The sequence below is a fragment of the Ornithorhynchus anatinus genome, chromosome X3, assembly GCF_004115215.2.
Source record: "Ornithorhynchus anatinus isolate Pmale09 chromosome X3, mOrnAna1.pri.v4, whole genome shotgun sequence".
In the NCBI taxonomy this organism is placed as follows: domain Eukaryota; kingdom Metazoa; phylum Chordata; class Mammalia; order Monotremata; family Ornithorhynchidae; genus Ornithorhynchus; species Ornithorhynchus anatinus.
Genome location: NC_041751.1, coordinates 10,829,452 through 10,855,124, shown reverse-complemented (window position 1 = coordinate 10,855,124; position 25,673 = coordinate 10,829,452). Strand labels below are relative to the sequence as shown.

At 40.7% G+C, this 25,673-nt stretch overlaps 1 protein-coding gene across 1 annotated transcript in view; it reads left to right on the top strand.

The window, feature by feature from the left end:
• The window catches only part of DNAH5 (dynein axonemal heavy chain 5), a 174,361-nt gene that overhangs the window by 119,571 nt on the left and 29,117 nt on the right, over positions 1-25,673 (top strand). The window contains exons 56-66 of the mRNA XM_039910642.1: positions 3,254-3,485; positions 4,841-4,955; positions 5,198-5,374; positions 9,316-9,519; positions 10,059-10,238; positions 11,186-11,323; positions 13,815-13,950; positions 15,269-15,585; positions 16,872-17,027; positions 17,400-17,582; positions 25,205-25,448. Coding sequence (XP_039766576.1) covers positions 3,254-3,485; positions 4,841-4,955; positions 5,198-5,374; positions 9,316-9,519; positions 10,059-10,238; positions 11,186-11,323; positions 13,815-13,950; positions 15,269-15,585; positions 16,872-17,027; positions 17,400-17,582; positions 25,205-25,448 — 2,082 coding nt within the window. The remainder of the gene's footprint in view (positions 1-3,253; positions 3,486-4,840; positions 4,956-5,197; positions 5,375-9,315; positions 9,520-10,058; positions 10,239-11,185; positions 11,324-13,814; positions 13,951-15,268; positions 15,586-16,871; positions 17,028-17,399; positions 17,583-25,204; positions 25,449-25,673) is intronic.

Here is a 25,673-nt window from a genome sequence, read left to right as displayed (position 1 = left end):
ACCAGCAAATCCAGTATGCTTTTTGTATACTTCAGTACGTGCTATTCACCCTTGGCCTGCAGCTACAGATTTTTTATTTTTCTGAAAACCTATGATTTGGTCCTTAGTTTTGATTTGAATATAATAATACTTGTTAAGCACTTATTATGTCCATTCAATTTATCCAATCATATTTATTGAGCACTTACTGTGAGCAGACTACTGTACTAAGCACTAACACAGAACAGTACTTAGTTCTAATTTAGCATTTAGTAAAACCAGCACTGTGTTCCAGACACTCTACTAAGTTTAGGGTAGATACAGGATAATTGGGTTGGACACAGTCCCTATCCCATATGGGGTTAGGAGTCTAAGTAGGAGGGAGAAGGATTTAATACCCATTTTATAGATGAGGAGGCTGAAGTAGAGAGAAGTTAGGCAGCTTGCCTGAGGTCACACAGCAGGTAAGTGCCAGAGTTTGAGATTAGAACCCAGGTCCTCTGGTTCCCTGATCTGTGCTTTTCCCACTAGGCAACACTGCTTCCCAGTTCTTAGTGACCCCCTTAATGCACCACTGTAAGGAGTAAAAAATTCCTACTGGTACCTAACTTGAAGTTTCTAGTGTTGAAGAACCTTCAGGTATACTTATTTGCATTGCTTGACAGTTCTGGTTGATTTGCTTTGAGTGTGCAATGGTATTCATTGCAAAGTTACTATGTGCAGAGCACTGTTCTAAACACTTGGGAGAGTTCATGCACTTGGGAGAGTTCATATAACAGTGCCAGGCCACCATCAATTAAAGCAATGCTGAGATGGCAGTGTGGCTTACTGGAAAGAACATGGGCTGGGGAGTCAGAGTATGTGGGTTCTAATCCAGGCTTTGCCACTTGTCTGCTGTGTGACCTTGGACAAGCCATTTAACTTCTCTGTGCCTCAGTTACCTCATCTGTAAAATGGGGATTAAGACTGAGAGCCTCTCGTGGAGCAACCTAATTACCTTGTATCTACCCCAGCGCTTAGAATAGTGCATGACACATAGTAAGTGCTTAACAAGTACTATAATTATTACTATTATTGCCTGATCACACCACCACTGGGTGAGGCATATGAAATGAATGGATAACAGCATGGTAACCAAATAACTTCCCTGTGGTAAGCAGAAAGGTGGACAAAAGAAAACCAAAAAGGAACTATGAAGTAAAACCTCAAATAATATTGATGGTTGAGATGTTAGAAAAGTAACATGTTCTAGTGGAAGGAGCACAGGCTTGGGAATCAGAGGACCTGGGTTTTTATTAATTGTATTTATTGAGCGCTTACTGTGTGCAAAGCACACAGGTTCTAATCCAGGCCCCATCACTTGTCTGCCGCATGACCTTGAACAAGTCACTTTTCGGTGTCTGTTATCTGTAAAATGGGGATTAAGGCTGTGAGCCCCATGTGGGATATGGACTATATCCAACCTAATTATCTCCTATCAATCCCAACGCTTAGTATACTGTGTGGCTCATAGTAAGCTCTTAACAAATACAGTTTAAAAAATGGTGGGGAGAAACAGCAGAAAACTGGTCTTCTTGACAAACAGCAGAGGAGTCGGGAAGATTATGACACTGCAGAAGAAAGGAAAAAACACTTCCAGACACGGAGGATAACATGCAACAGTGCAGCAAGGGGGAATATTTACAAAGAAATGATACAGAATGGACAGTGATGCCTGTTAAATCTTTGCAGTCAAGGCTCAGAAATGTTCCATTCCTTGACCCACCCCCCCTCCCCATTCTTCCTTCTGATACATGCTACTGAGCACTGGGGAGAAAATGTGAAGAGCTCAGGACAGAGTATCACAAAGCACCATGGCCTAGTGGAAAGAGTATCAGCCTGTGTTCTAATCCTTTTCTGCTGCGTAACCTAGAGCAAGTCATTTAACTTCTCTGATCCTCCGTTTCCTTACCTGTAAAATGGGGATTAAAGACCTAATCTTATGTGGGACAGGGACTGTGCCTAACCCAATTATCTTGATTCTATCCTAGTGCTTAGTACAGTGTTTAACAAATACTGCTAAAAATATAAAAATAAAACAACTCCAGTGGATATCCTTCTGACAGAAGGATATATCACTCCTTTCATTCATCCATTCAATCATATTTATTGAGCGGAGAAAAATAGCTCCAGTCTGGTCATTGCTAGGGGATATTTGCAATTTGATGTCTGAGCAACACTCCCTACAAATGAGATGGACCCCGACAAGTTGCTGTGTTTCAACAGAAACAGTATGCATGGGGTAAAAGATTCTCTCAATGAAACTCACAAACTCACGGATCCAATTTCGCTGTCTTACCCAGTGTTGTCAGCCACGCTGGCATACCCTGATAAACTCTCACCATCGGTGGTCATAATAGTAATAGTGGTATTTGTTAAGTTCTTAGTATGTGTCAGACACTGTTCTAAACCCTGGGGTAAATACAAGATACAGTACCATCTTCAAACTTGAAGGACCACTATATTTGTGTGTATATGGCCTGTATTTTCATCAAACTCATGCTTCATCTGTTTGCTTTTGATACATTATTTACTATAAGGACTACATCAACTCCTGAAAGTAAGAATTATTAAAATACAAACTTTAAACATGGAGTTCGAGTTGTTATCCAAAATTAGCGAGGCCTGATGAATAACAGATGTATTCATACCCTTTCAAATAATTAGCAAAAGCGGTAATTTGGGCATGCTGCCTATCAGAATCTTGAATTTCAGAAATGTGTCCTGTAAGTTTTTTTTTTTAAACCAGCCCTCGTGTCTCCAGAACCACAGGGCAGAGGAGGAAGGCTTTCAGGCTAAAGAACCAAGTCAGATTTTCAAATGTTTTTGTATATGATAAGAGTAAATGGAGACATTTCATTGTATTGGTTTTAGATAGAAATATGTTATACAATCTGGATGTAGAGTTTCCTCATTTAGACTGGAAAATGGCATTGCATTGTGGAAAAATTTCAAATTTTTAGTAAAGCCTATAGATCAAGGATTTTTCTCTTTTTTTTTTGTACATTTCCTCAGAGAAACACTTAACAGTTATCATCTACATTTAGATTGGCCAGGATTATCATCTACATTTAGATTGGCCAGGACTGTGGATCCCACACTGACCTTTTAAGTCCCACGTACACCCATCAGTGGCATCTTTTTCAAATTCAGACTATTTATAATCATTTAGATGAAAGGAAAGATGTTTTGCTCAAAGCTCACAAGGTCTGTTTGGGGGTCTTTATTCTGACAGTGTCTGAACACTTTTTATCATCCTACGATATCGACTGCACTTTGGAAACTAAAAGAGAGGTGGTCCAATGCATGGGTTCCTTCCAGGATGGAGTAGCAGAAAAGTGTGTTGAATATTTCCAGAGATATCGCCGTGCTACTCATGTGACTCCCAAGTCCTACCTCTCCTTCATCCAGGGGTATAAGTCAATATATCGGGAAAAGCATGCTGAAGTGCAGACTTTGGCCCACAGGTAAGATTTGCTTTTCCCTTAAAAATGATTGCAAATCAATCAAGTTAGGAAGCCTGATTTGTTGCAAAGACTCAAGAATGTGTACTTAGCACTGATTTGGATCAGGACATTGTAATGAACACTTGAGAGAGTTAATAGAGTTAGTAGACAGAATTTCCTGCTTGGAAGGAGCTTACAATCAATCATGGGAGACAGACACTAAAATAAATTGCAGGTAGGGGGAAAGCAACGGAAACTCCTTAATATCGGCATTAAATAGAAACTCCTTACCATCATCTTTAAAGCACCAAATCAGCTCTCCCTGTCCTACCTTACCACTCTAATTTCCTACTATAAGCCGATCTGTACACTCTGCTCCTCTACCAATTTATTCACCATACCTCGATCTTGTCTATCTTGCCGATGACCTCTTGCCACATCCTTCTTCTGTCCTGGAAGTCCCTCAACCTCTATATATGACAGGCCACTGCTCCCCCACCTTCAAAGCTATATTAAAAATCAGACCTCCTCCGAGAGGCCTTCCCTGATTTAGCCCTCTTTATTCCTACTCCCTTTCCCTTCTGCATCACCTATGTACTTGGAACTATGCCCTTTAGCACTTGATATTTACCCTACTCTGAGCACTTATATAATTTATTTACATAATTTATCCATACTGATGTCTGTCTCCCCTTTGGACTTTAAGCTCTTTGTGGGAAGGGAACGTGTTTACCGACTCTTAGTTCACCATTTAATACAGTATTCTCATACAGTAAGGATTCAGTAAATATGTTGATTGATATGTACTTAAGTAATTTTAGTAGGGGCAGGGTGGGAGGGGAGATTAATATATAGGCTGTGAAGACTTAAGTGTATAGGCGAAGCAGTAGTAGGAGAAATAGGGTGGAGAGTTAGTGACAAAAATCAAAATAATATACCATCTGAAAACTAATTTTTTGCTTAGATCGGATGCTTCTGGAGGACAGAGATTACGTTTTTTTAATCTTTATTGAACTCCCTCAAGTGCTTCATAGGGTGTTCTGACCAGACTGGGTGCTCAGTAAGTACTTTGGATTAATTTTAGACATCTGGCATCCCCCTGTGCCTGGAGCAAATGAGAATCAGAATTCAGCAGAGGGGAAAGGGAAATCTCTCCAAATGGCTCAGGGACAGAAACGATGGCTGCTGCTGTATCTTCATGGGCCCGGTGCATTAGTACCCAAGAGATTCTCTTTATGTAATGCTCACACCCCTGGATGCAATCTCACAGTGAGCAGTGCCATCATTAAATCGAAAGACAGTTCTGAAAAAGGGAGCTCTGTCTTGCAGTATTGTTGTTCACCACAAAGACTGCTTGTTTTGATAATTGATTCTAGAATGAATACCGGATTGGAAAAGCTGAAAGAGGCATCTGAGTCGATCGTATCATTGAGCAGAGAACTAGAAGTGAAAGAAAAGGAGCTGCAAGTTGCGAATGACAAAGCGGATATGGTGGGGACATTCTTGTGCAAGTGTTTTGTTTTCTAATTTTATTTCCTTCCCTTCTGACAGTAATGATGTAAAGGAGTAGGAGTCAAATCAAATGCATTTTTATTATTCAGTATTTCATAGCTATATTACTGGGACTAAAAGATTTTTTCTTTTTGAAAGAACAGTTTTAATTTCATGCATTAAAATCCATCTTCACTGCCGTTCAGCTGTGTTCTTTGGTTATCGTTTTGGGGACATGTTAGGTATTAAAAGAAGTGACTGTAAAGGCACAGGCTGCAGAGCGGGTGAAGGCTGAAGTTCAGAAGGTCAAGGACAAAGCCCAAGCTATCGTAGACAGCATCTCTGCAGACAAAGCAATTGCTGAGGAAAAGCTGGAGGCAGCTAAACCGGCCTTAGAAGAGGCAGAAGCGGCTTTACAGGTGTGTAGTGAAACCTCTCATGTCTTACTTTCAGAGGTTAAATAAAGAATGAGAACTAACACACCATCAGTCTGTGAATCAATTCCATATGCATGGAGGTCCAGAAAAGTATGATGCAAGCAAAAGACACGGTCAGGGAGTTTAGGGAGTTAATGGAAAAGCAAATGCGTGAGCATCCCACTGCTGGACTGATGATCAGGTTTTTCTTTTAGTGATCGAGGCTTTAAAGTATGTGTTTCAACTACTTGAGAAACAGTGTAGACTAATGAAAAGAGCATGGGCCTGGGAGTCAGAAGACCTGTGCTCTAATCTTGGTCAACTGTGTGACTTTGGGCGAGTCACTTAAATTTTCTGTGCTTATTTCCTCATTCGCAAATTGACTCTCCCTGTTTTCCTTCCTACTTATGTGGGGCAGAAACTGTGACCTGATTATTTTGTACCTTCCCCATACTTAGTAGAGTGCTTGCCACATAGTAAGTGCTTAATTAAATTTGTCTATGCTGTCGAGTCATCTCCGACCCATAGCGACATCATGGTGTCATCATGGTCTCTCCCAGAACGCCCCACCTCCATCTGCAATTGTTCCGGTGCTTTAGCCATAGAACTTTCTTCGTAAAAATACAGAAGTGGTTTACCATTGCCTCCTTCCGTAAAATAAACTTGAGTCTACACCCTCGACTCTCTCCCATGACGCTGCTGCCCAGCTCAGGGGAATTTTGACTTGTAACAGATTGCCTGCCACTCACTGACCACTGCCCAGGCTAGGAGTGAAAGGGGTATGCCTCTGTTTGACTCTCCCTTCCATAGTTGAGATTGGTATAGTACTGGAAACTCTCCAGGTGCAACCCTGAGAGGTGGCTTAATTAAATACAATGATTATTATTAATTTATTTCTCCAAATGAGATTGCTGTAAATTTTTAAAACTCAAAAATCTTGGGTCAGTTGGGCAACAGTCATGTTTGGTTAGGGCCTATCCATGTTCTTATATAATATTTTGGAGGATTTTGTCAACTTTAGCTTCAAATTATATTTTATTTTGTTGTTTCCTTCTGACCAATCCAAGAATTGGCCTTGGTGTATCTCTTTCTTAATAATGTTGGTATTTGTTAAGCGCTTACTATGTGCAGAGCACTGTTCTAAGCGCTGGGGGACATACAGGGTCATCAGGTTGTCCCATGTGAGGCTCACAGTCTTCATCCCCATTTTACAGATGAGGGAACGGAGGCCCAGAGAAGTGAAGTGACTTGCCCACAGTCACACAGCTGACGAGTGGCAGAGCCGGGATTCAAGCCCATGACCTCTGACTTCCAAGCCCGGGCTCTTTCCACTGAGCCACGTTGCTTCTTGGTAACAAGGCTTGAACCATATACTCAGTTCTTCCAGAAATGGGTTTTCGTTATGTGTTTTAGATAGAACCCTGTCAGAGAACTAGGGAATGTCGCACATCTATTTAAATAGAACATGATGTGACATCAGAATCAATTAAGGTATTGAGGATTTATTATGCTCAGAGCACTATACTAAACTCTCGCGAGAGTACCATGCAAGAATCGGCAAACACATCCACCGCCCACAAGGAGCTTACAGCCTACACAGGGAGGCAGACATGAGAAGTAGCATGGCGTAGTTTATAGAGCAGGGGCCTGGGAGTCAGAAAGTCATGGCTTTTAATCCTGGCTCTGCCACTTGTTTTCTATGTGATCGTGGGCAAGTCACTTCACTTCTCTGGGCCTCAGTTACCTCATCTGTAAAATGGAATTGAGACTGTGAGCCCCACGTGGGACAGGGACTGTGTCCAGTGTGATTTGCTTGTACCACCCTAGAGCTTAGCACAGTGCTTGGCACAAAGTAAGCACTTAACAAATACCACAATTATTATTATTATAAATGAATAAATTACAAATATGACATAAATGCTTTAGGGCTGAGATGAATCAGATAAAAGTACCCTTAGTAGGCGACACAGAAGGTAGAGACTGCAGGGGAAAAGAAGGCTTAATCGGGGAAGGCCTCTTGGAAAGGTTGTGATTTTAGTAAGGCTTTTGGAGATGGGGAGAGTGAAGGTGGAATGTGTGGAGGAGGAAAGAGTTCCAGGTCAGAGAGAGGCTGTGGGAAAGGTGTCGGTGGCAAGACAGATGAGAGAGAGGCACAGTGAGAAAGCTGGCACTAGAGGAGTGAAGCTTGTAGCTGGGATGTAGAAGATCAGCAAGGTAAGGTAGGAGGGGGTGAGCTGATCAAGTGCTTTAAAGTCGATGGTAAGGAGTTTCTGTCTGATGCTGAGGTGGATAGGAATCCACTGGAGGTTCTTGAGGAGTGGGAGACATGGACTGAATGGGTTTTTTAGAAAAGTGATCCAGGCAGCAGAGTGAAATAACTGAAGTGGGGAGAGACAGGAGGCAGGGAGATAAAAAAGGAAGCTGATGCAACAGTCAAGGCAGAATAGGACAGATGTTTGGATCAGTGTAACAAAAGTTTGGATGGAGAAGAAAGGGTGGGCTTTAGTGATGGTGTGAAGATAGGACTGACAGGATTTGGTGGCAGATTGAATATGTGGGTTGAATGAAAGAAATGAGTGGAGGATAACACCAAAGTTAAAGGCTTGTGAGAGGGAAGTAGTAATACTGTCTATGTTGATGGGAGAGGCAGGGGAGGACAGGGTTTGGCTGGGAAGAAGAGGAGTTCTGTTTTAGACATGTTTGGCTGGAACTGTCGGTGGGACTTCCAGGTATAAATGGAGGCAGGAAGAAATGTGAGACTACAGAGATGGAGAGAGGTCAGGGAAAGACAGGTAAATTTCAGAATCATCTGTGTAGAGATGGTAACTGAAGCCATGGGAACACATTAATTCTCCAAGGGAGTAGGTGTAGATGGATAATAGGAGACCCAGAACTGAGTCAGAAGAAATGGTTGCATCTAGAAGCAAGTGCTCTGATGTAACTTTCCCTCAGCATGATATTCACCAAGAATGTAAACCCTGAGTTCTAAAGAAGCAGAGTTGTGCCAGGGGTTGTGGAAAAGAGTAGAGTTGATAATTACTTTAAAAGCTTGAGTGCTTGTTCCAGCAACAATTTAAATGAACGAATGGCCATTGTCACCCAAGCCTGTTTTAAAGATCCATTTACTCCTTTTCTTTGGAATTGTAACTATGTTTGCCAGCAACAGAAAGGAACTTCCTGAGAGCACATTGAAATTTCTGTTGCACGACTTTCTTCATTTAAAGGTCAATTCCCAGCTAAGAAACCTATAATTATTCCATCTGTCAGCCCTAGGGCAGCACTCTACTCTCAGTTTATTGTGAGAGTACTATGTTGTCTTGAGAGAAACAGATTCATGATCTACATAATTAATGAATGACAAAAACACCAGCCAACCACACATTTGTGAGACTTTTGTGTTTAAAACCCAATTTCTGCCAAAATGTGGAGGGCCCCGTTTATTTCTGATGAGATGTTCTTTTTCCTGCAAAGACATGATTATTAAAAAATTTCAGCAGGAATCTTTCTTCTGCCTCGGTCCCATATTCTTCTCCATTTTGGATGGGTGTGCTAAACAAACTTTTTGGAAAAAAAAATTGTTTTTCTTCTTAGCCTGTAGTTCTCCAGCCTATACAATCATATTTCACTTTACCAGAATATACCTTTTTTGCTATAAATCTCATTTCTCTTATAAGCAGTCTCCACAGTCACTATCAGGTTTTCTCTTCCCTGTTCTCTGATCATCTCGGTGGGCCAGGCGTTGGTGAAGTTGGATAGATTTTGATTAATGTGTCAATCAGTGGTATTTAATGAGTGGAAAGTACCATATTTAGCACCTGGGGAATACAAAAGAAGTGAGACACACGTTCTCTGACCCTCAATATATTTACAGATTAAAAAGTTTTACTAACCCATAAGTGGTCTGAGAAGTAAGATTCCTAGCCTCCGTCTTCTCAATTTCTTAGACAATCAAGCCTTCAGATATAGCCACTGTCCGCACCCTGGGTCGACCTCCTCATCTAATTATGCGCATCATGGATTGTGTGTTGCTGCTGTTCCAAAGGAAAGTCAACACCGTGAAAGCTGATCCAGAGAAAGCTTGTTCTATTCCATCATGGCAGGAGTCCTTGAAACTGATGACAGCCGGGAACTTCTTACAAAATTTACAGGTACCTGTTTTAAAAAGGTGAGAAGGGAGCCCAGTGAAATCATTAGTGGGCTTTCTGGAACCCAAAACAAAATATATCCGTATGAACAATCTAGCAGTTATATGCATTGTTTACTATTTTGTCCGTCAATTTTAAGAATGAGGATTCATTGAGATTTTTCAGATTCACCTGGGTTCTAATACTGGCTCTACCACTTGTCTTCTATGTGACCTGGGGCAAATCATTTCACTTCTCTGTGCCTCAGTCACCTGATCTGTAAAATGGGGATTAGGACTCATCCCTGTTTAGGACACTGAGTGTGTCCAATCTGATTACTTGTATCTATTCCAGTGCTTAGTACAGTGCCTGGTGCACAGTAAGTGCTTAACAAATACCATAAAAACCCCCAAACCAAAAAAAAAACACTCTTCTAGATGATAATGCTTTGAGACGATGCCTAGATATGCTACCTTCTACTATTGTAAATTGAGTTGAATAATAAATGTGATCATGGTCATATTATGGAAAGAAGATGAATTTAATCAATTCTTTCTCTTTAGCAATTTCCAAAAGACTCCATCAATGAGGAAGTGATTGAGTTTTTGAGTCCTTACTTTGAGATGCCAGACTACAACATTGAAACTGCAAAACGTGTATGTGGGAATGTGGCAGGATTATGCTCCTGGACCAAAGCTATGGCTTCCTTTTTTTCTATCAACAAAGAAGTGCTGCCCTTGAAGGTAAGCCTCCTTTATAGACTCCCAGAAATCCCCCGCGTAAGGATCTTCAAGGACATCCACTCTGATCATGCACCATGGAATAGGAGCCTTCAAAATATTGTGCTGGCTTTGCTACATGAAGAGAACAGATGGAAGAAAAGCAGTGTTCCTTATTTCTCCTACTGTTAAAAAAAAAAAGTCACATCCTTATAACCCTTTAAGTACTGACTGACTGAACTCATAAATCCACTGTGGGTTGCAAAATTTTAAACCTTTATTTTATTCTGGAATCCCCTGTGTTTCTAAGCCTCTGTTCAATGAATTCAGTATCCCCTTGGTCCATGGTTTCCTACTTAAGTAGTTCTAATTAATTAATCAATACAGTGGTATTCGAATGCTAACTGTATGCAGAACACTGTGATAAGCTTGGGAGAGTATAATACAAACAGAATTGATAGATTTGCTCCCTGACCACAAGGAGCTTCCAAACTCCTGATCCAAATCAGCTAGTCAAAAGGCATCTGGGAATCTCCAGAGGCCTGTGTTGAGAGAGGATGTTGTTAATTTTACCATGCCACTCTGGAAAACTTTAGCTTTTCTTGCCAAGAAAATAGTTTTATTAGATATTTATAACTGATGATCCTATAGCTTCTGTATGTTAGACCAATCTCCAAATTACCTCACATTAAAATGTTCATGAAGTTATTTGAATTCAAACTGTATTTGGATGTCACGTTATTTCAGATTAGGGTTAATCTACATCCTTTCCAGGGGTTATTTACCTCATAAAATGACACTTTGAGTGCAGTCTATCTAAGGAGTTACAAGGTCAGAATCCAATTGATGGGTAATGGTTTTTGCTGAGTAGAAGTTAATCAGTAACTGATATAACTTGAAATGATGCCACCGTCTATAATTCTTACTACTGTTTCCTGCTTCTTTGTTTACTCTCTGCCTGTCCTATTCAGGCTAACTTGGCAGTGCAGGAAAATCGCCATGACACTGCCATGCTGGATCTGCAAAAGGCTCAGGCAGAGCTGGATGACAAACAAACTGAACTGGACATTGTGCAAGGAGAGTATGAAAAGGCCACGAAAGAAAAACAGGTCAGTGTTCTTTATAATAAGTGAATATGAAGAGCAGGTAATTGCCCAGTGACTTCTAGCGTATCACATGTTTTCCCACTGCAATTTGGCCAGACAGCCTGTTGGTAGAATTGGGGGATATTCTTCTGACAGTGAGCATCTTTGGCTACAAGGTGAATAGAGGTATGAAGAAATAATTGTGCACCATATGCATAGGGTTGGAGACAGAATGAGTGCTAAAACCCAAGCTTTCCTTAAGACAGCATTCTTCAAGAATGTGCCCCGAGCTAAAGAATGATTCTACAGAGTTATTGTAAAGGATTCCAACCGGTGTTCCCTGTAATCTCTACAACAATGGCCAATATGGATCAATGAACAACCTGCAGCATACGAAAGAGTTGCTTTGATATAGGGAACTCTCTCAGGGAATAGTTGCAGGGAACTATTGCAGGGAATAGGTGCAGGGAACTAAGCTATTGCAGGGAAACTAAACGTAGTGGTCAGAGGAAATGTTTGAGAGACAATGAAACAAAACTTCAAACAGTATGACATGCTTGTTGATTCTGCATCAGAAACTAGACCAGCCTAACATTCGGGAATTGGAAATGGGGAAAAGGCATTTCCATTTCTCTATTTTCTCATGGAAAAGGCATTGAGAAAATTAGGGCAGAGAGTGGGAGAAATGAAAATGGGGTCAGGCACTAGGGAGCAAATGCAATAGTGCAGTAAAGGGTAGTTTTCATGGAGTACACAACGTAGGATTGATTGCTGAACTCTGGTGTGGTGATCAGGCATGTAATAAAAATAGGAGTAATAATTGTGGTATTTAAATACTCTAGAGAAACAGTATACTAAGCGCATTACAGTCAGATTGGGGACAGACCCTGTTCCACATGGGGATCGCTGTATCGTGGGGCGGGAGGACAGGTATTGAATCCTTGTTTTACAGATGAGAAAACTGAGGCACAGAAGAGTTAAGTGACTTGGGTGCTAATCCCGGCTCTGCCGCTTATCAGCTGTGTGACTTTGGGCAAGTCACCTACCATCTCTGTGCCTCAGTTACCTCATCTGGGAAATGGGGATTAAGACTGTGAACCCCACGTGGGATAACCTGATTACCTTGTATCTACCCCAGCGCTTAGAACAGTGCTTGGCACATAGTAAGCGCTTAATAAATACCATTACTTTTATTATTATTAAGGTCATACCAAAGGCAAGGTGCAGGGACAGGAGTAGAACGCAGGTTCTCTGTTTCCCAGGCCTGTGCTTTTTCTAATAGGCCATGCTGCTTCTCTGATAAAAATTTCAGCACCTGTGACATTTTGAGCCCCAAAGACAGACATGTTATCTTTATATATTCACATCACCAGAGGTGAAATGCAGATTTTTTAAAAGTTAAAATTAAGCTTCAGAAAATTTGGAAAAAAGGTTTCCCGGTTTTTAAAGTATTCTCTAAAGTACTGTCCCATAAAAATCCTTGGTGCCACTACTAATTGCACTGACAATCTTAGAAAATTAGAATTACGATGTGAAAAAGTCAGCATTTTAAACTAGAGCATTCCAGGAGATAAAAAATTTCATCACATGGAAGATTAAACTACAGTCTAATAGTTCCAATTGAGCATTAGAAGATTTTCCTGACTTTCATTTAGTCCAAATTTCTTTTCACACAATTTATCAGCATTCTCAATCCCCTGTATAAAATAATTTCTCTTTGGTCTTGATAAAATGTAAACATGGGAAACATATTTAACTTGTTAATTTTCCATCATTGATGTTTTCATTCCATAGTAATTTTAATAATTTTGATTTAATTCCATAATAATTTAAAAGTCCATTAAATGTAGACCAATGCAGAAGAAGGTCCTAGGAGGGAGCCATTTGTCTTTAAGGTCCTCATGGACAGGGATGGCGTCACCAACTCTGTTGTTTTGTACTTTCCCAAGTGCTTAGTACAGTACTCTGCAAACAGTAAGTGCTCAATAAATGCTATTGATTGATTGATTGTCTGAAATTCCCTTGTCAAATCTCTCAAGTTAGCAGTTAAAATTCTATGACAAAGTATACTTCCAGTTGAAAAATATATATTCATTTTTTAGATAATGTATGAAATAAAAAAGTAAAATGAAATTTTAATTTTAATTAAATTAAAAATTAAATGAACACATTACAGTGGAATTGGAATGCCATGAAGTAGCATATTGTATGCTTCTCTCTGCTTCTGTCTTCTGAGGGGAAGGTGCTTCCACCACTTATTGCTTTTCATTCATAGTAATATCCTGGGAGTTCAGAGAACAGTGTGGTCATGGGGAAGTTGTCAAACCATTTAGAATATACTCTAGCACTGCCAATCATCTTTGCTTCCTGTGGAATACTCTTGTCATCTGAATATGACTTAGAAATTCCTCCTACGTAAAGTTTTATTATCTACTGTTTCTTTCTAAACGAACAGCTCAGATCATCAGTTCCTCAGTGGAGATGTTTCTTCCATGTATGTTTTTGATGTTGATAGATGCTGCTTGAAGATGCAGAACGCTGTAGACACAAGATGAAAACAGCTTCTAGACTGATCAGTGGACTGGCAGGAGAGAAAGAAAGATGGACTCAACAAAGTAAAGAATTTTCTGTACAAACCAAAAGGCTTGTGGGTATGTATAATCAAAAAATGACAATAAACCATCTAGTACTAAAAAGAGATAACCTAGAAATTAACTTGAAAAAGGATTAAAATATTTTGTTCCTAATTCCTTTTAGTTGTGTTTTAAGCCCTGAGCCCACCTGGATTTGAGTAGTTCTTGGTTTTTTTCAAGGGTGATATACTACATCACCTAAACTATTGATCATAATAATAATAATAATGTTGGTATTTGTTAAGCGCTTACTATGTGCCGAGCACTGTTCTAAGCACTGGGGTAGACATAGGGGAATCAGGTTGTCCCACGTGGGGCTCACAGTCTTAATCCCCATTTTACAGATGAGGGAACTGAGGCACAGAGAAGTTAAGTGACTTGCCCACAGTCACACAGCTGACAAGTGGCAGAGCTGGGATTCGAACTCATGAACCCTGACTCCAAAGCCCGCGCTCTTTCCACTGAGCCACGCTGCTTCTCATGATCATGATGCGATGTTCAGTATTCCTCTGTTAGAGGGTTAGGAGTCGTCAATTAGAAGGTGCTTTCTGACGTTTGAGCAGCATCATATACATAATATACTCATATATATACATAATACACTCACATAATAGGTTCACTCTCAATTTCAAACAAGGCCTCAAAAATATCAAATAACATCTGCTTCCCAGGACTAACCATGTGAGACCTCCCATTTTGGCTTAGTGGAAAGAGCACGGGCTTGGGAGTCAGAGGACCTGGGTTCTAATTCTGGCTCCACCATGTGCCTGCTGGGCAAGTCACTTAACTGCTCTGTACCTCAGTTATCTCATCTGTAAAATGAGGTTTCAAACCTTCCTACTTAGATTGTGAGACCTATGTGTCTGACCTGATTATCTTGTATCTTCCCCAGTGCCTAGAACGATGCTTGACATATTATAAGTGCTTAACAAATACCACTATTATTATTATTATTATCGATTAGGATATTTATTAAGTTCTTACTATGGGCCAAGTGCTGTGCTAAGTGTCGGGGTAGAGTCAAGTTAGAAATCTCTGTTCCACTCAGGCGTCATAATTTTTAAGAGGTACGGAGTGGTTATCCTTGTTTTTCAGATAAGGAAATAGAAGTGCAGCACAGTTCAATGACTTGCCCAAGGTCAGGCAACAGACCAATGGCACGGTTAGGATTATATAACCCAGTGATCCTGACCTGCAGTCGGGTGCTCTTTAACTAGGCTATGTCGATCTATCCACCGAGTCTAAAGATTCTTGATTTAATCTAAGCATTTCGAGACTGAAGAAACCATGACTAACCATATGGCTGTTGAAACTTGCATAATCCTTTGTCTTTTAGGAGATGTGCTGCTGGCTACAGCTTTCCTTTCTTATTCTGGACCCTTTAACCAAGAATTCCGTAATCAGCTGTTAAACGACTGGCAGAAGGAGATGATCATCCGAAAAATCCCGTTTGACAACAATCTGAATCTAAATGAGATGCTGATAGATGCACCCACCATTAGTGAGTGGAACCTCCAAGGATTGCCAAATGATGACCTATCTGTACAGAACGGGATCATTGTCACAAAAGCCGCTCGCTGCCCTTTGTTGATTGATCCACAAGCTCAGGGAAAAATATGGATTAAAAATAAGGAAAACAGAAATGAGCTTCAGGTAATTTTTCTCAAAGCACATATCTTTTCCTGGAGAACTTTTGCTTTGCTTCTAGCAATCATGCTGAACTGTAGACCATTTTGACATTTTTACAAAGACTGCTGAAATGACAGTTACAAGCCAATATCTTGAAATGGGCTTTATCTGTGCTATTTTTGCCAGTGATATCAAGAATAATTTCGGTATAGCACTTAGAACAGTGCTTTATGGATTGGTGACCTAAATAAATGTTATTTAAGATTAGGTATTGGAATCTGGTTTGGCTTAAAGTCAGAGTTTCCAGTCTTAAAACAAAGGATATCCTTAGGCACTTCTGCTTGATATTTCCCTTTTGTACATTTCTAATTGCATAATTTTTCAGAAGCCTAGAAAGAGCCTTCTTCAGGTTTTGAGAGTGGCAGCAGTGGGGGCTGGAGGAGTCATGACTGCCAGGGTGGGAAAGGCAATGGAGAGAGTGGGCAGAAGGGCTGATGAGAGAGAGGTTTCCATGGCCGCTTTCCAAATCCATCGCCAGGCCAGGCAGAAATCCGTTAGAGGGAAGGCTACCTCTCATGAGAAAATTTCTAGGCCACCTGCCCCTTAACTTGCCCACAGGAAAGAGAAGCAGCATGACCTAGTGGAAAGAGCGCAGGCCAGGGAGTTAGGAGACCTGAGTTCTAATTCTGACTCTACCACTTGCTTGCTGTGTGACCTTGGGCAAGACACTTAACTTCTCTGTGCCTCAGTTTCCTCATCTCTAAAATGAAGATTAAACACCCGTACTCCTTCCCCGTTTAACTTTCAGCCCCGTGTGGATCAGGGGCTGCATCCGATCGACGGTGCTCGACCCATAGTAAGTGCTTAACAAGCACCACAATTATGAGTATAAGCCATTATTTACCCTTTTAGTTGACTGACTTGAAGCCTGGGGTAGGAGAGAGGGTAGGGTGTGAAGATGGGTGTGGTAGTTGCCAGGACTGTGGAGTCTAGTAGAGCGATGGAAAAGATAGGTGAAGACATGATGTCAGAGCACTTTAGGTGGGAAGCCTTTAGGTGTCACGTGAGGGTCCTGCTTGAATGAACTTCAAGCAGGAATAAATGAATGAACTTTAAGGGGATTTGGAACTGTATACTATTTTACAAGTAGTTGTTTTGACACAAGAACCAGCATTCATTTAAAGTGAGAAGGAATTGTCTATAAAATATCCAACGTATGCCATTTTCCAAGATAGGTACCTACGGTTAACATTCCAGCTCTTACACTTGTGTATAATGTATGTTAAGTGATTGATTGTTTGAATTTCCAGGTCACGTCTCTCAATCACAAGTACTTCAGAAATCATTTGGAAGATAGCCTTTCCCTTGGCAGGCCACTGCTAATCGAAGACATTGGGGAGGATCTAGACCCAGCCCTGGATAATGTTTTGGAAAGAAACTTTATCAAAACAGGATCCACCTTTAAGGTAAGATAAATTAGTAGAAAATCATGTAAAGGAGTACAATTAAAGGGAGAGATGATGAAAATCCCTAAAGCTGAAATCCCCCTTTAATTTTCTGAAAAGCAACTTGGCACATTGTTTATTTCCTAGTAATCAGAGCAGGAATAAAGACGATTCTCTTGATAGTCCATTTTTCCTTTCTACCTCATGTTCACGAATACAGTCGCCATCATTCTGAAATATGTTGGATTAAAGTGTTTCTCTGGTGAGCAAGTCTGAAGCTGAAGGGAGTTTGCTGGGTAGTCCTTGGATTGAAGATTGTCCCGAGTACCTCAGCCATTAAACAGCTGTATTTCTGCCTTTCTCTTTTCACTCTAACTTCCATTTTATAACAAGGTAAAAGTTGGTGACAAGGAAGTAGATGTAATGGATGGTTTCAGGCTGTACATCACCACTAAACTGCCGAACCCAGCTTACACCCCCGAAATCAGCGCTCGCACCGCCATCATTGACTTTACCGTCACCATAAAAGGACTGGAAGATCAGTTACTGGGAAGAGTCATTCTCACAGAGAAACAAGTAGGTGGACAGTAACTGCTGCGCCCTTTGTCAATGAGGTGAAGCACTGATGTTTATCATTTAGTATTCATCAATGGATTGATTGTTTGAGAGAACTATTTAGCCACACAGTCACTTTTCTTTCCTTTCTGTTCATTTACTAATTAACACATTTTAGAAGATAAACATTGCAACAGAGAAGCAGCAAGACCTAGTGGGAAGAAGCCCCCAGGCCTGGGAATCAGGGGACCTGGGTTAATAATAATAACTATAGTATTTGTTAAGCGCTTACTGTGTGTCAGGCACTGTACTAAGCGTTGGGGTAGATAAAAGCAAATCGGGTTGAACACACTCCCTTGTCCACATTGGGCTCACAGTCTCATCCTCATTTTACAGACGAGGTAACTGAGGCACAGAGAAGTGAAGTGATTTGCCCAAGGTCACACAGCAGACAAATGACAGAGCTGGGATTAGAACCAATGAGCTTCTGACTCCCTGGCTCTTGCTCTATTCACTATACCATGCTGGTTCTAATCCTGGCTCTACCACTTGTCTGCTGTGTGACCTTGAGCAAGTCACTTAACTTCTCTATGCCTTAATTACCTCATCTATAAAATGGGGATTCAGACTGTGAGCCCTATGTGGGGGACATGGACTGGGTCTAACCTGATTATTTTGCACCTACCCCAGTGCTTAGTATTCATTCCTTCAATCATATTTATTGAGCGCTTACTGTGTGCAGAGCACTGTACTAAGCGCTTGGAAAGTACAATTCGGCAACAGATGGAGAAGCAGTGTGGCTCAGTGGAAAGAGCACGGGCTTTGGAGTCAGGGCTCATGAGTTCGAATCCCAGCTCTGCCACTTGTCGGCTGTGTGACTGTGGGCAAGTCACTTAACTTCTCTGTGCCTCAGTTCCCTCATCTGTAAAATGGGGATTAAGATTGTGAGCCCCCCGTGGGACAACCTGATTCCCCTATGTCTACCCCAGTGCTTAGAACAGGGCTCGGCACATAGTAAGCGCTTAACAAATACCAACAACAGATGAGACAATCCCTACCCAACAAGGGGCTCACAGTTAGAAGGGGAGACAGACAACAAAACAAAACAAGTAGACAGGCATATGCACATTAAAAAAAATAGAAAAACATGTCCAAATATACACAAGTGCTGTGGGGCGGGGAAGGGGTAGAGCAGAGGGAGGGAGTTGGGGCGATGGGGCGAGGAGGTGGAGCAGAGGAAAAAGGGGCGCTCAGTCTGGGAAGGCCTCCTGGAGGAGCTGAGCCCTCAGTAGGGCTTTGAAGTGGGGAAGAGAGCTAGTTTGGCAGATATGAGGATGTGAGGATTTAGTACAGAACCTGGCACATAGTAAGTACTTAAGAAATACCATTTAAAACAAACAGACCAAAAACATTTTCTCCTAAAACACATGACATTTTTAATGGTCATTTGCATCAGCGAGGTGGTGGAAAGATAATGGAACTGGGAATCAGGGAACCTGGATTTGGGGTCTATCTCTGTCACTCACTTACTGTGTAACTTTGGGCAAGTCCCGAAACTTCTATGGGCCTCAGTTTCCTCATGAGGAAAATGAAGATAAGATAGAGTATGAGTCCTGTGTGGGACTGTGTCCAATCTCATAACCTTGCATCTACCTAAGCAGTTAATTCATATTAAACACTGGATAAATGCCACAGTGATTATTATTGATATATTTTATTAAAATAATCTACGCAGGAATGATTATCCACCTGCTCTTATTACACAAATTCATTATTTTTCAGAAGATACTTTCTGCACTGGTTTGAGGAGTAATAGGGTTGAAAGGCACAGATCTTTGTCTTAACATTCAAAGAATTATTGGCAAGGAATATCCTGAGGCAACCAAGGGAAGAGATTTCGTACTGTCATCTCACCTTGACTTTCTTCTACAGTTTCCTGCTTCTCTTCCACACTGCTGTCTTTCTTCCATCCCCTGTTGGCCGAGCTCTTACATTTTGGATTTTGCTTCTGGCTTAAAACCCCCATGCAGTAGTCTCTTTCTTTCTTCCTTTCTTCTCCATGGGATCGGCCCACTACTGGTGCAGCTGCATGTAATATGGGCAGCAGAAGGATGAACATTACTTACTTTCTGTGTTGGTTTATAGCCATCATATCAATGTGAATGGCAGAAGTTGTATACATTTCATATAAAATTGTTATGCACAGACTTTTTATTTTATCCTCATTCCTATTTCATTTCTAGTTTAATCCTCTTCACAACTTTATTCTGCCATATGCAATTTCCTCTCTCTTTACAACTTACTCTACTGTGTGCAATTTCCTCTGTAAATCTTGATCTAATGGTCTTCTGTAGAATTTAAGTTTGCAGTTATAAAACAAGAATATGTTCCGGCCAGAAATTTGAAGCAGGGATCAAACCGTCAGTTTAATTCCATTTCAGTTCTGCAGGCTTGATATCTTGAATTGAAATTAAACAAAGTAAATGTCCTCATTTGCTTCAACTTTGTTTTGCTACAAAGTGCCTTTATGCTAATATTCTATATGCTTTCCTATCTTTAGTGTCTCTAAATCAATCACACATAGCGCTTAATAAATATCATTTTTAAAAATGTTATTTATTGAGCATTTTTTTCACAGCACTGTACTAAGTTCTCAGTTGAGTACAATACCTAAACTTCTTCACTCTCCGGTTAACCTTTAAATTGTTTCTGCTTCTGTCAGGGTGCTTGTGTTCAGTGGCTTTATGTTGACTCTACTCAGTAGTTTTATTGGGTTTAGGAACCACATACCTTAACCTTTTATCAACCCTTTGAAAAGACTCCAGGTAACTTTCCAAATGTAAGGTTGATCTAATTGGGCACAAATTGCTTCATCAGCAACATTAACAGGATGTTTAATTGCCCACTATCGCCTTTACAATGCCTCATCTTTTTAATTACCTCTTCTTTATCAGACCCTGAATAATTTAGCCCATGCTTCAGAGATTCACTCCCTTTCCGGGGGCAGGGGTACAGCCCTGGCATCCAGGCATTACACCTCAAGACACTTATTTCACGCCTTGAGCTGGCCATTGTTTGGTGCCAAAGAGTGGCCCCAAATACATGTTGTAAAACAAAGTTTTCTGAAGTGGACCCTTACCCCTTAAGCACTTTGATAGTCATCCCTCCCCTAGCCCTACCACATATGGATATATCCTTAGATTCTGCCATTTCTCCCAGCTGTCATTTATTTTAGTGTCTGTCTTTTCCATTAGGCTTTAAGTTCCTTGTGGGCAGCAATCATGTCTGCCAACTCTATCGTATTGTACTCCCTCAAGTTCTTAGTATAGCGCTCGGCACATGGTAAGCAATCAATAAAGATCATTTGACTGATTTAATGACTCAGATCTCACTTCCAGAATATGCAGTAGATCTCTGTCTATGACCAGAAATGGTAGATTTTTTTTTCAAAGTATTTGTTAAGCGCTTACTATGTGCCAGGCACTGTATTAAACCCTGGGATAGATACAAACTACTCAGTTCGGACACAGTCCATGTTCCACATGTAGCTCACAGTCTTAATCCACATTTTATAGATGAGATAACTGAGGCAAAGGTAAATTAAGTGACTTGCCCCAGGTCACATAGCAGACAAGTAGCGGGAGGCAGAATTCGAACACAGGTCCTTTGATTCCCAGGCCTGTGCTCTTTCCATTATGTCACATCATTGTGTGCAAGTTACTTAAGATGATTTTAGTTTGTCAGCTTATCCCTTTCTACAAACTGGCTAAAAGATCAAAGGGATCTCCAGCCTCTTCTCTTTAACTCTTTCAGCAACTTTGCCTGCTATTTACAAGATGTTATATCAGAATGGCTATTTTACCCCTCTCCAATCTATTCATATTCATTTTTCATAATTATTTTACCTGATTATTCTTTCAGATTTTGAAACAGAGATTGAGAAGACTTTAGAAAAGTCCTTTGGCTCTCTTCAGGAGAGACTAGAAAGGATTCTAGGAGGGAGAGGGAAGTCCAGTGTGAAAATGGGGAGAGAAAAGTTGTTTGATTTGGTGTTTACTTTTATTTTGTTGTACTCCCTAGAGATGTGTGAAAAGGAGTTGGATTGTAACAGTTAAATATCACTTATTTTATACTACTTCTGTTATATTGTCCTCAATTTGAAATCTCTTGATGCAAGTAAATGAATTAAAATAACCACTAAAGGTGCTTTCATTTGTATGGTGAGAACAGATGGAAATGAAGATAATGAGCAAATTTTGCTTGGGTTACTACTTCTCTAAAAATTCAGAATCAGTGAAATTTGCAATTTTTATTTTGGCAACAAAGAGGGTTTTTGGGTTTTTTTTTTCCCCTTCTAGTCGGTCACCAAAAGGAACAACAGGAGTAAGTGTAGCAAGGTCAATGCTGTACAAAGTTTCTGATGATATTTCGTTGTGGATTAGGGTATGATTGTTTTCTAGTTTGGAGATCTTTGTAAAAAGAAAGTGGGAGATGTGGGTGTGTCTATTAGGAAATAAAACTGGCTATGTATGCCAAGCAAAGGGTAGCATTTCGAACCACTGGCCCTGCTCCAGACACTCTGGCAGCCACAACTTCAGCACACCTATCTGACTGTCAGTCTATTCTTCCAGGGCCCCTGTCCATTCTTTGGGTCAAGTAATAGTAATGTTGGTATTAGTTAAGCACTTACTATGTGCAGAGCACTGTACTAAGCGCTGGAGTAGATACAGGGTAATCAGGTTGTCCCACGTGAGGCTCACAGTTAATCCCCATTTTATAGATGAGGTAACTGAGGCACAGAGAAGTTAAGTAATTTGTTCATCAATCAATCATATTTATTGTGCACTTTGGCTTAATCCATGTAGGTAGCCCTTTTGGATAACTACACCTTTTCCCCAGCTCCAAAAGGAAGCTCCACTTAGGTTCTGAATTTATTATTTAGGCTTTTTTCTGGTGGAATAGTCAATCAAATAATGGCTAAATTACATACAATGGACCGTGGAGAGTCACACTTCGGTCTTGTGCAGCTACACGGGCACATACTGATAATTTCCCACTCAGTACTGTCATTTTAAAACTTGTTTTTGAGCAGTTGAGCTTCCTTTCTGAGGATATATTATGCAAACTTTTTATATATATTTGTCCTTCATATTCGAAGACACCACTGAGGGGGAAATTCATTGTGTGTGTGTGAGAGAGAGAGCGGGAAAGAGAGAGAAAGAGAAAAAGAGGCCCATGCGAACCCACAAGCTTGTAGTGCCTGGCAGTGGTTTTTTTCCTCCTTGTCCCTTATTCTTTACAAAGTGTTTGTTCTAAAAAAAAAAAATGTTCCTCTCTTGATCAATATAAGCTCCTCAAGGACAGGAATCATATCTACCAACTATGTTATACTCTCCCAAGTTCTTAGTACAGTGTTCTGCACACATTAAGTACTCAATGTATACCACTGATTGATCTGTATATTGACATATATTAAAGAAAAAAACAATGCTTTATTATAATCTAATGCTTTAACATACATATGTTAACATATGTATGTTAAAGCACTGTTTAACATTTTTTACCAAATATCTCATTTTGTAGTCAAAATTGAAATAAAGCTTATGTTTCATAAGCATGCCAAATGTACTGCAAGCACCCACATTTGGCCATATAATTATATGATATATTTCAACCATTTTTGAAAATTTAGCATTCTCTGAAAGGATTTTAGCTTTCAGAAAGGTTCACAGTGCATTTTTGGGCACTGACGAATGGTCTTTACCTAGATGCATAACAGCAAGCAACAAATATAAATCACTGTATATTTGGAAAAAAGACAAGAAACTTCTCTATTTACCTAGTTAATGGAAATATAAAGGTGCTTACTTTAAAAGGGGCTTAAATGTAGGCAGAGATTATCAGAAGAAAGTTTCTGGCATGTTGTTTTGCTAACATCTGTAGTTTACCATCACAAAGGGACTGCCCTATGGAACTCATGGATCCACTCCAGATTGTTCCCCATTTATAGACTCGGGTTCTCTGGGGCCTCTGGAAGTTCTGATAGTGTCTGGGATCTTTTAATTTTATCTGGACCTCCTTCTTTGCCTCCCAGTCTATCGGTACAGCATCAGAAAGGTTCAGGGCTCTTTCATAGTACCCCCGGGATAGAGTAGTTCTGAGCTTTCACTGAACCTGAAGCCTAATTGCAGCCTAGGTAGTCTTCTAATTGGCTACTTCTATAGCCTGACTGGCCTGGATGAATACTGGTAAAAACCCCAGTTAAGCCTGGGCTCATGGGGGACAAAGTGGACAGCATTAGCCTTGTTGAGCAGAGCAGTTTACAGCAGTTCCTTTATTTCCATTTTGCTTCTGAGCCTAAGAGCCATGTGGAGCCAGATGAGAAAGGAGTGGTGGAGGCTCCTGGGGGAGCTTCTGCTCCTCGATTCCTATCCCTCCCCTTACCAATGATAATAATAGGAATTGTGGTAAATGCTTAATATGTACTTAGCACTGCAGGGAGATTCACTACAATCAGATCAGACCCAGTTCCTCTCCTACATGTGGCTCACAGTAAAAGGGGGAGGGAGAAGAGGAATTTAATCCCTATTTTACAGATGAGGTAGTTGAGGAACAGAGAACTTAAGTACTTTGCCCAAGGTCACACAGAACCCTGATTAAACTGATTCCCAGTCCTCTTCCTCATTTTGGATCCAGTCCAGCCCCACCATGCAGATGGAAACCCCTCAACAATAATACTAATAATGGTATTTGTTAAGCACTTACTGTGTGTCAGGCATTGTACTAAGCACTGGGGTGGATACAAGCAAATCAGGTTGGACCCAGTCCCTGCCCCTCATGGGGCTCACAGTCTTAATCCCCAATTTACAGATGAAGAAACTGAGGCACAGAGAAGTGAAGTGGGAAGAGCATGGTTTAGTGGAAAGAGAATGGGCTTGGGGAGTCAGAGGATATGGTTCTAATCTTGTTCCACCACTTTGCTGTGTGATCTTGGGCAAGCCACTTAACTTCTCTGTGCCTGAGTTACCTCATCTGTAAAATGGAGATTAAGACCATGAGCCCCATGTGGGACAACTTGATTACCTTGTATCTACCCCAGTGCTTAGAACAGTGCTTGGTGCATAGTAAGTTCTTAACAAATACCATAATAATTATCATTATTACTTGTCTAAGGTCACATAACAGACAAGCGGCGGTGCCAGGATTAGAACCCATGACCTGCTGACTCCTGGGCCCTTACTCTCTCCACTACATCATGCTGCTTCTCATCACAACCACAAGTGTTTATTGTGGACAGAGCACTCTATGAAGTATTTAGGAGAGTCCGATAGAGTAGGTAGACAGGATCTCTGCAGTCAATGAATTTACAGTCTAGCATATTGTAACAAGGTGTGCATTGCCAATGTTGTCTTTTCAGAGAAAATTGTATTCTAGAGCACATTACCTTCTCTTCTGCTCTTCCGCTGCTACTTTCAGCCAAAACTCCTCTCTTTCATTTTCCCCTAAGTACTTTTTTCTTTTATAACTGCCAAGCTCCAGAGTGTATGCTTTAAAGAGAGGCCTTCAGATAGCTTTGTGGGAAATTTTTAAATATCAATCTGTATCTGCAAAGGGGAAAAAAATATCTTTATGGAAATCAACAGGAATTGGAAAAGGAAAGAACTGATCTTATGGAAGATGTGATGGCAAACAAAAGAAAGATGAAAGAATTGGAAGATAATTTGCTTTACCGCCTGACAAGTACTCAGGGGTCACTAGTGGAAGATGAGAGCCTCATTGTTGTTTTGAGCAACACCAAGAAGACGGCTGAAGAAGTGACACAGAAACTGGAAATCTCTGCTGAGACAGAAATACAGATTAACTCAGCCCGGGAGGAGTACAGACCCGGTGAGTTTGATAATGAAAGACAAATGTCACAGGCAAATGAGGAAAGCCAAAGAGGAGAAGGGGATTTGAGAGTGGGCATAAAAACAAACAAGTTGTGTAAATGTCTGCAAAAATTTGACCGATCCTTTGGTATGACAGCCTAAGTGCTATACAGTCCTTAGAAATGTAAATACATTCATGCTTTTGATTGGAAATATTTCAGTTCATTTCCTGCGTGACTCCTTG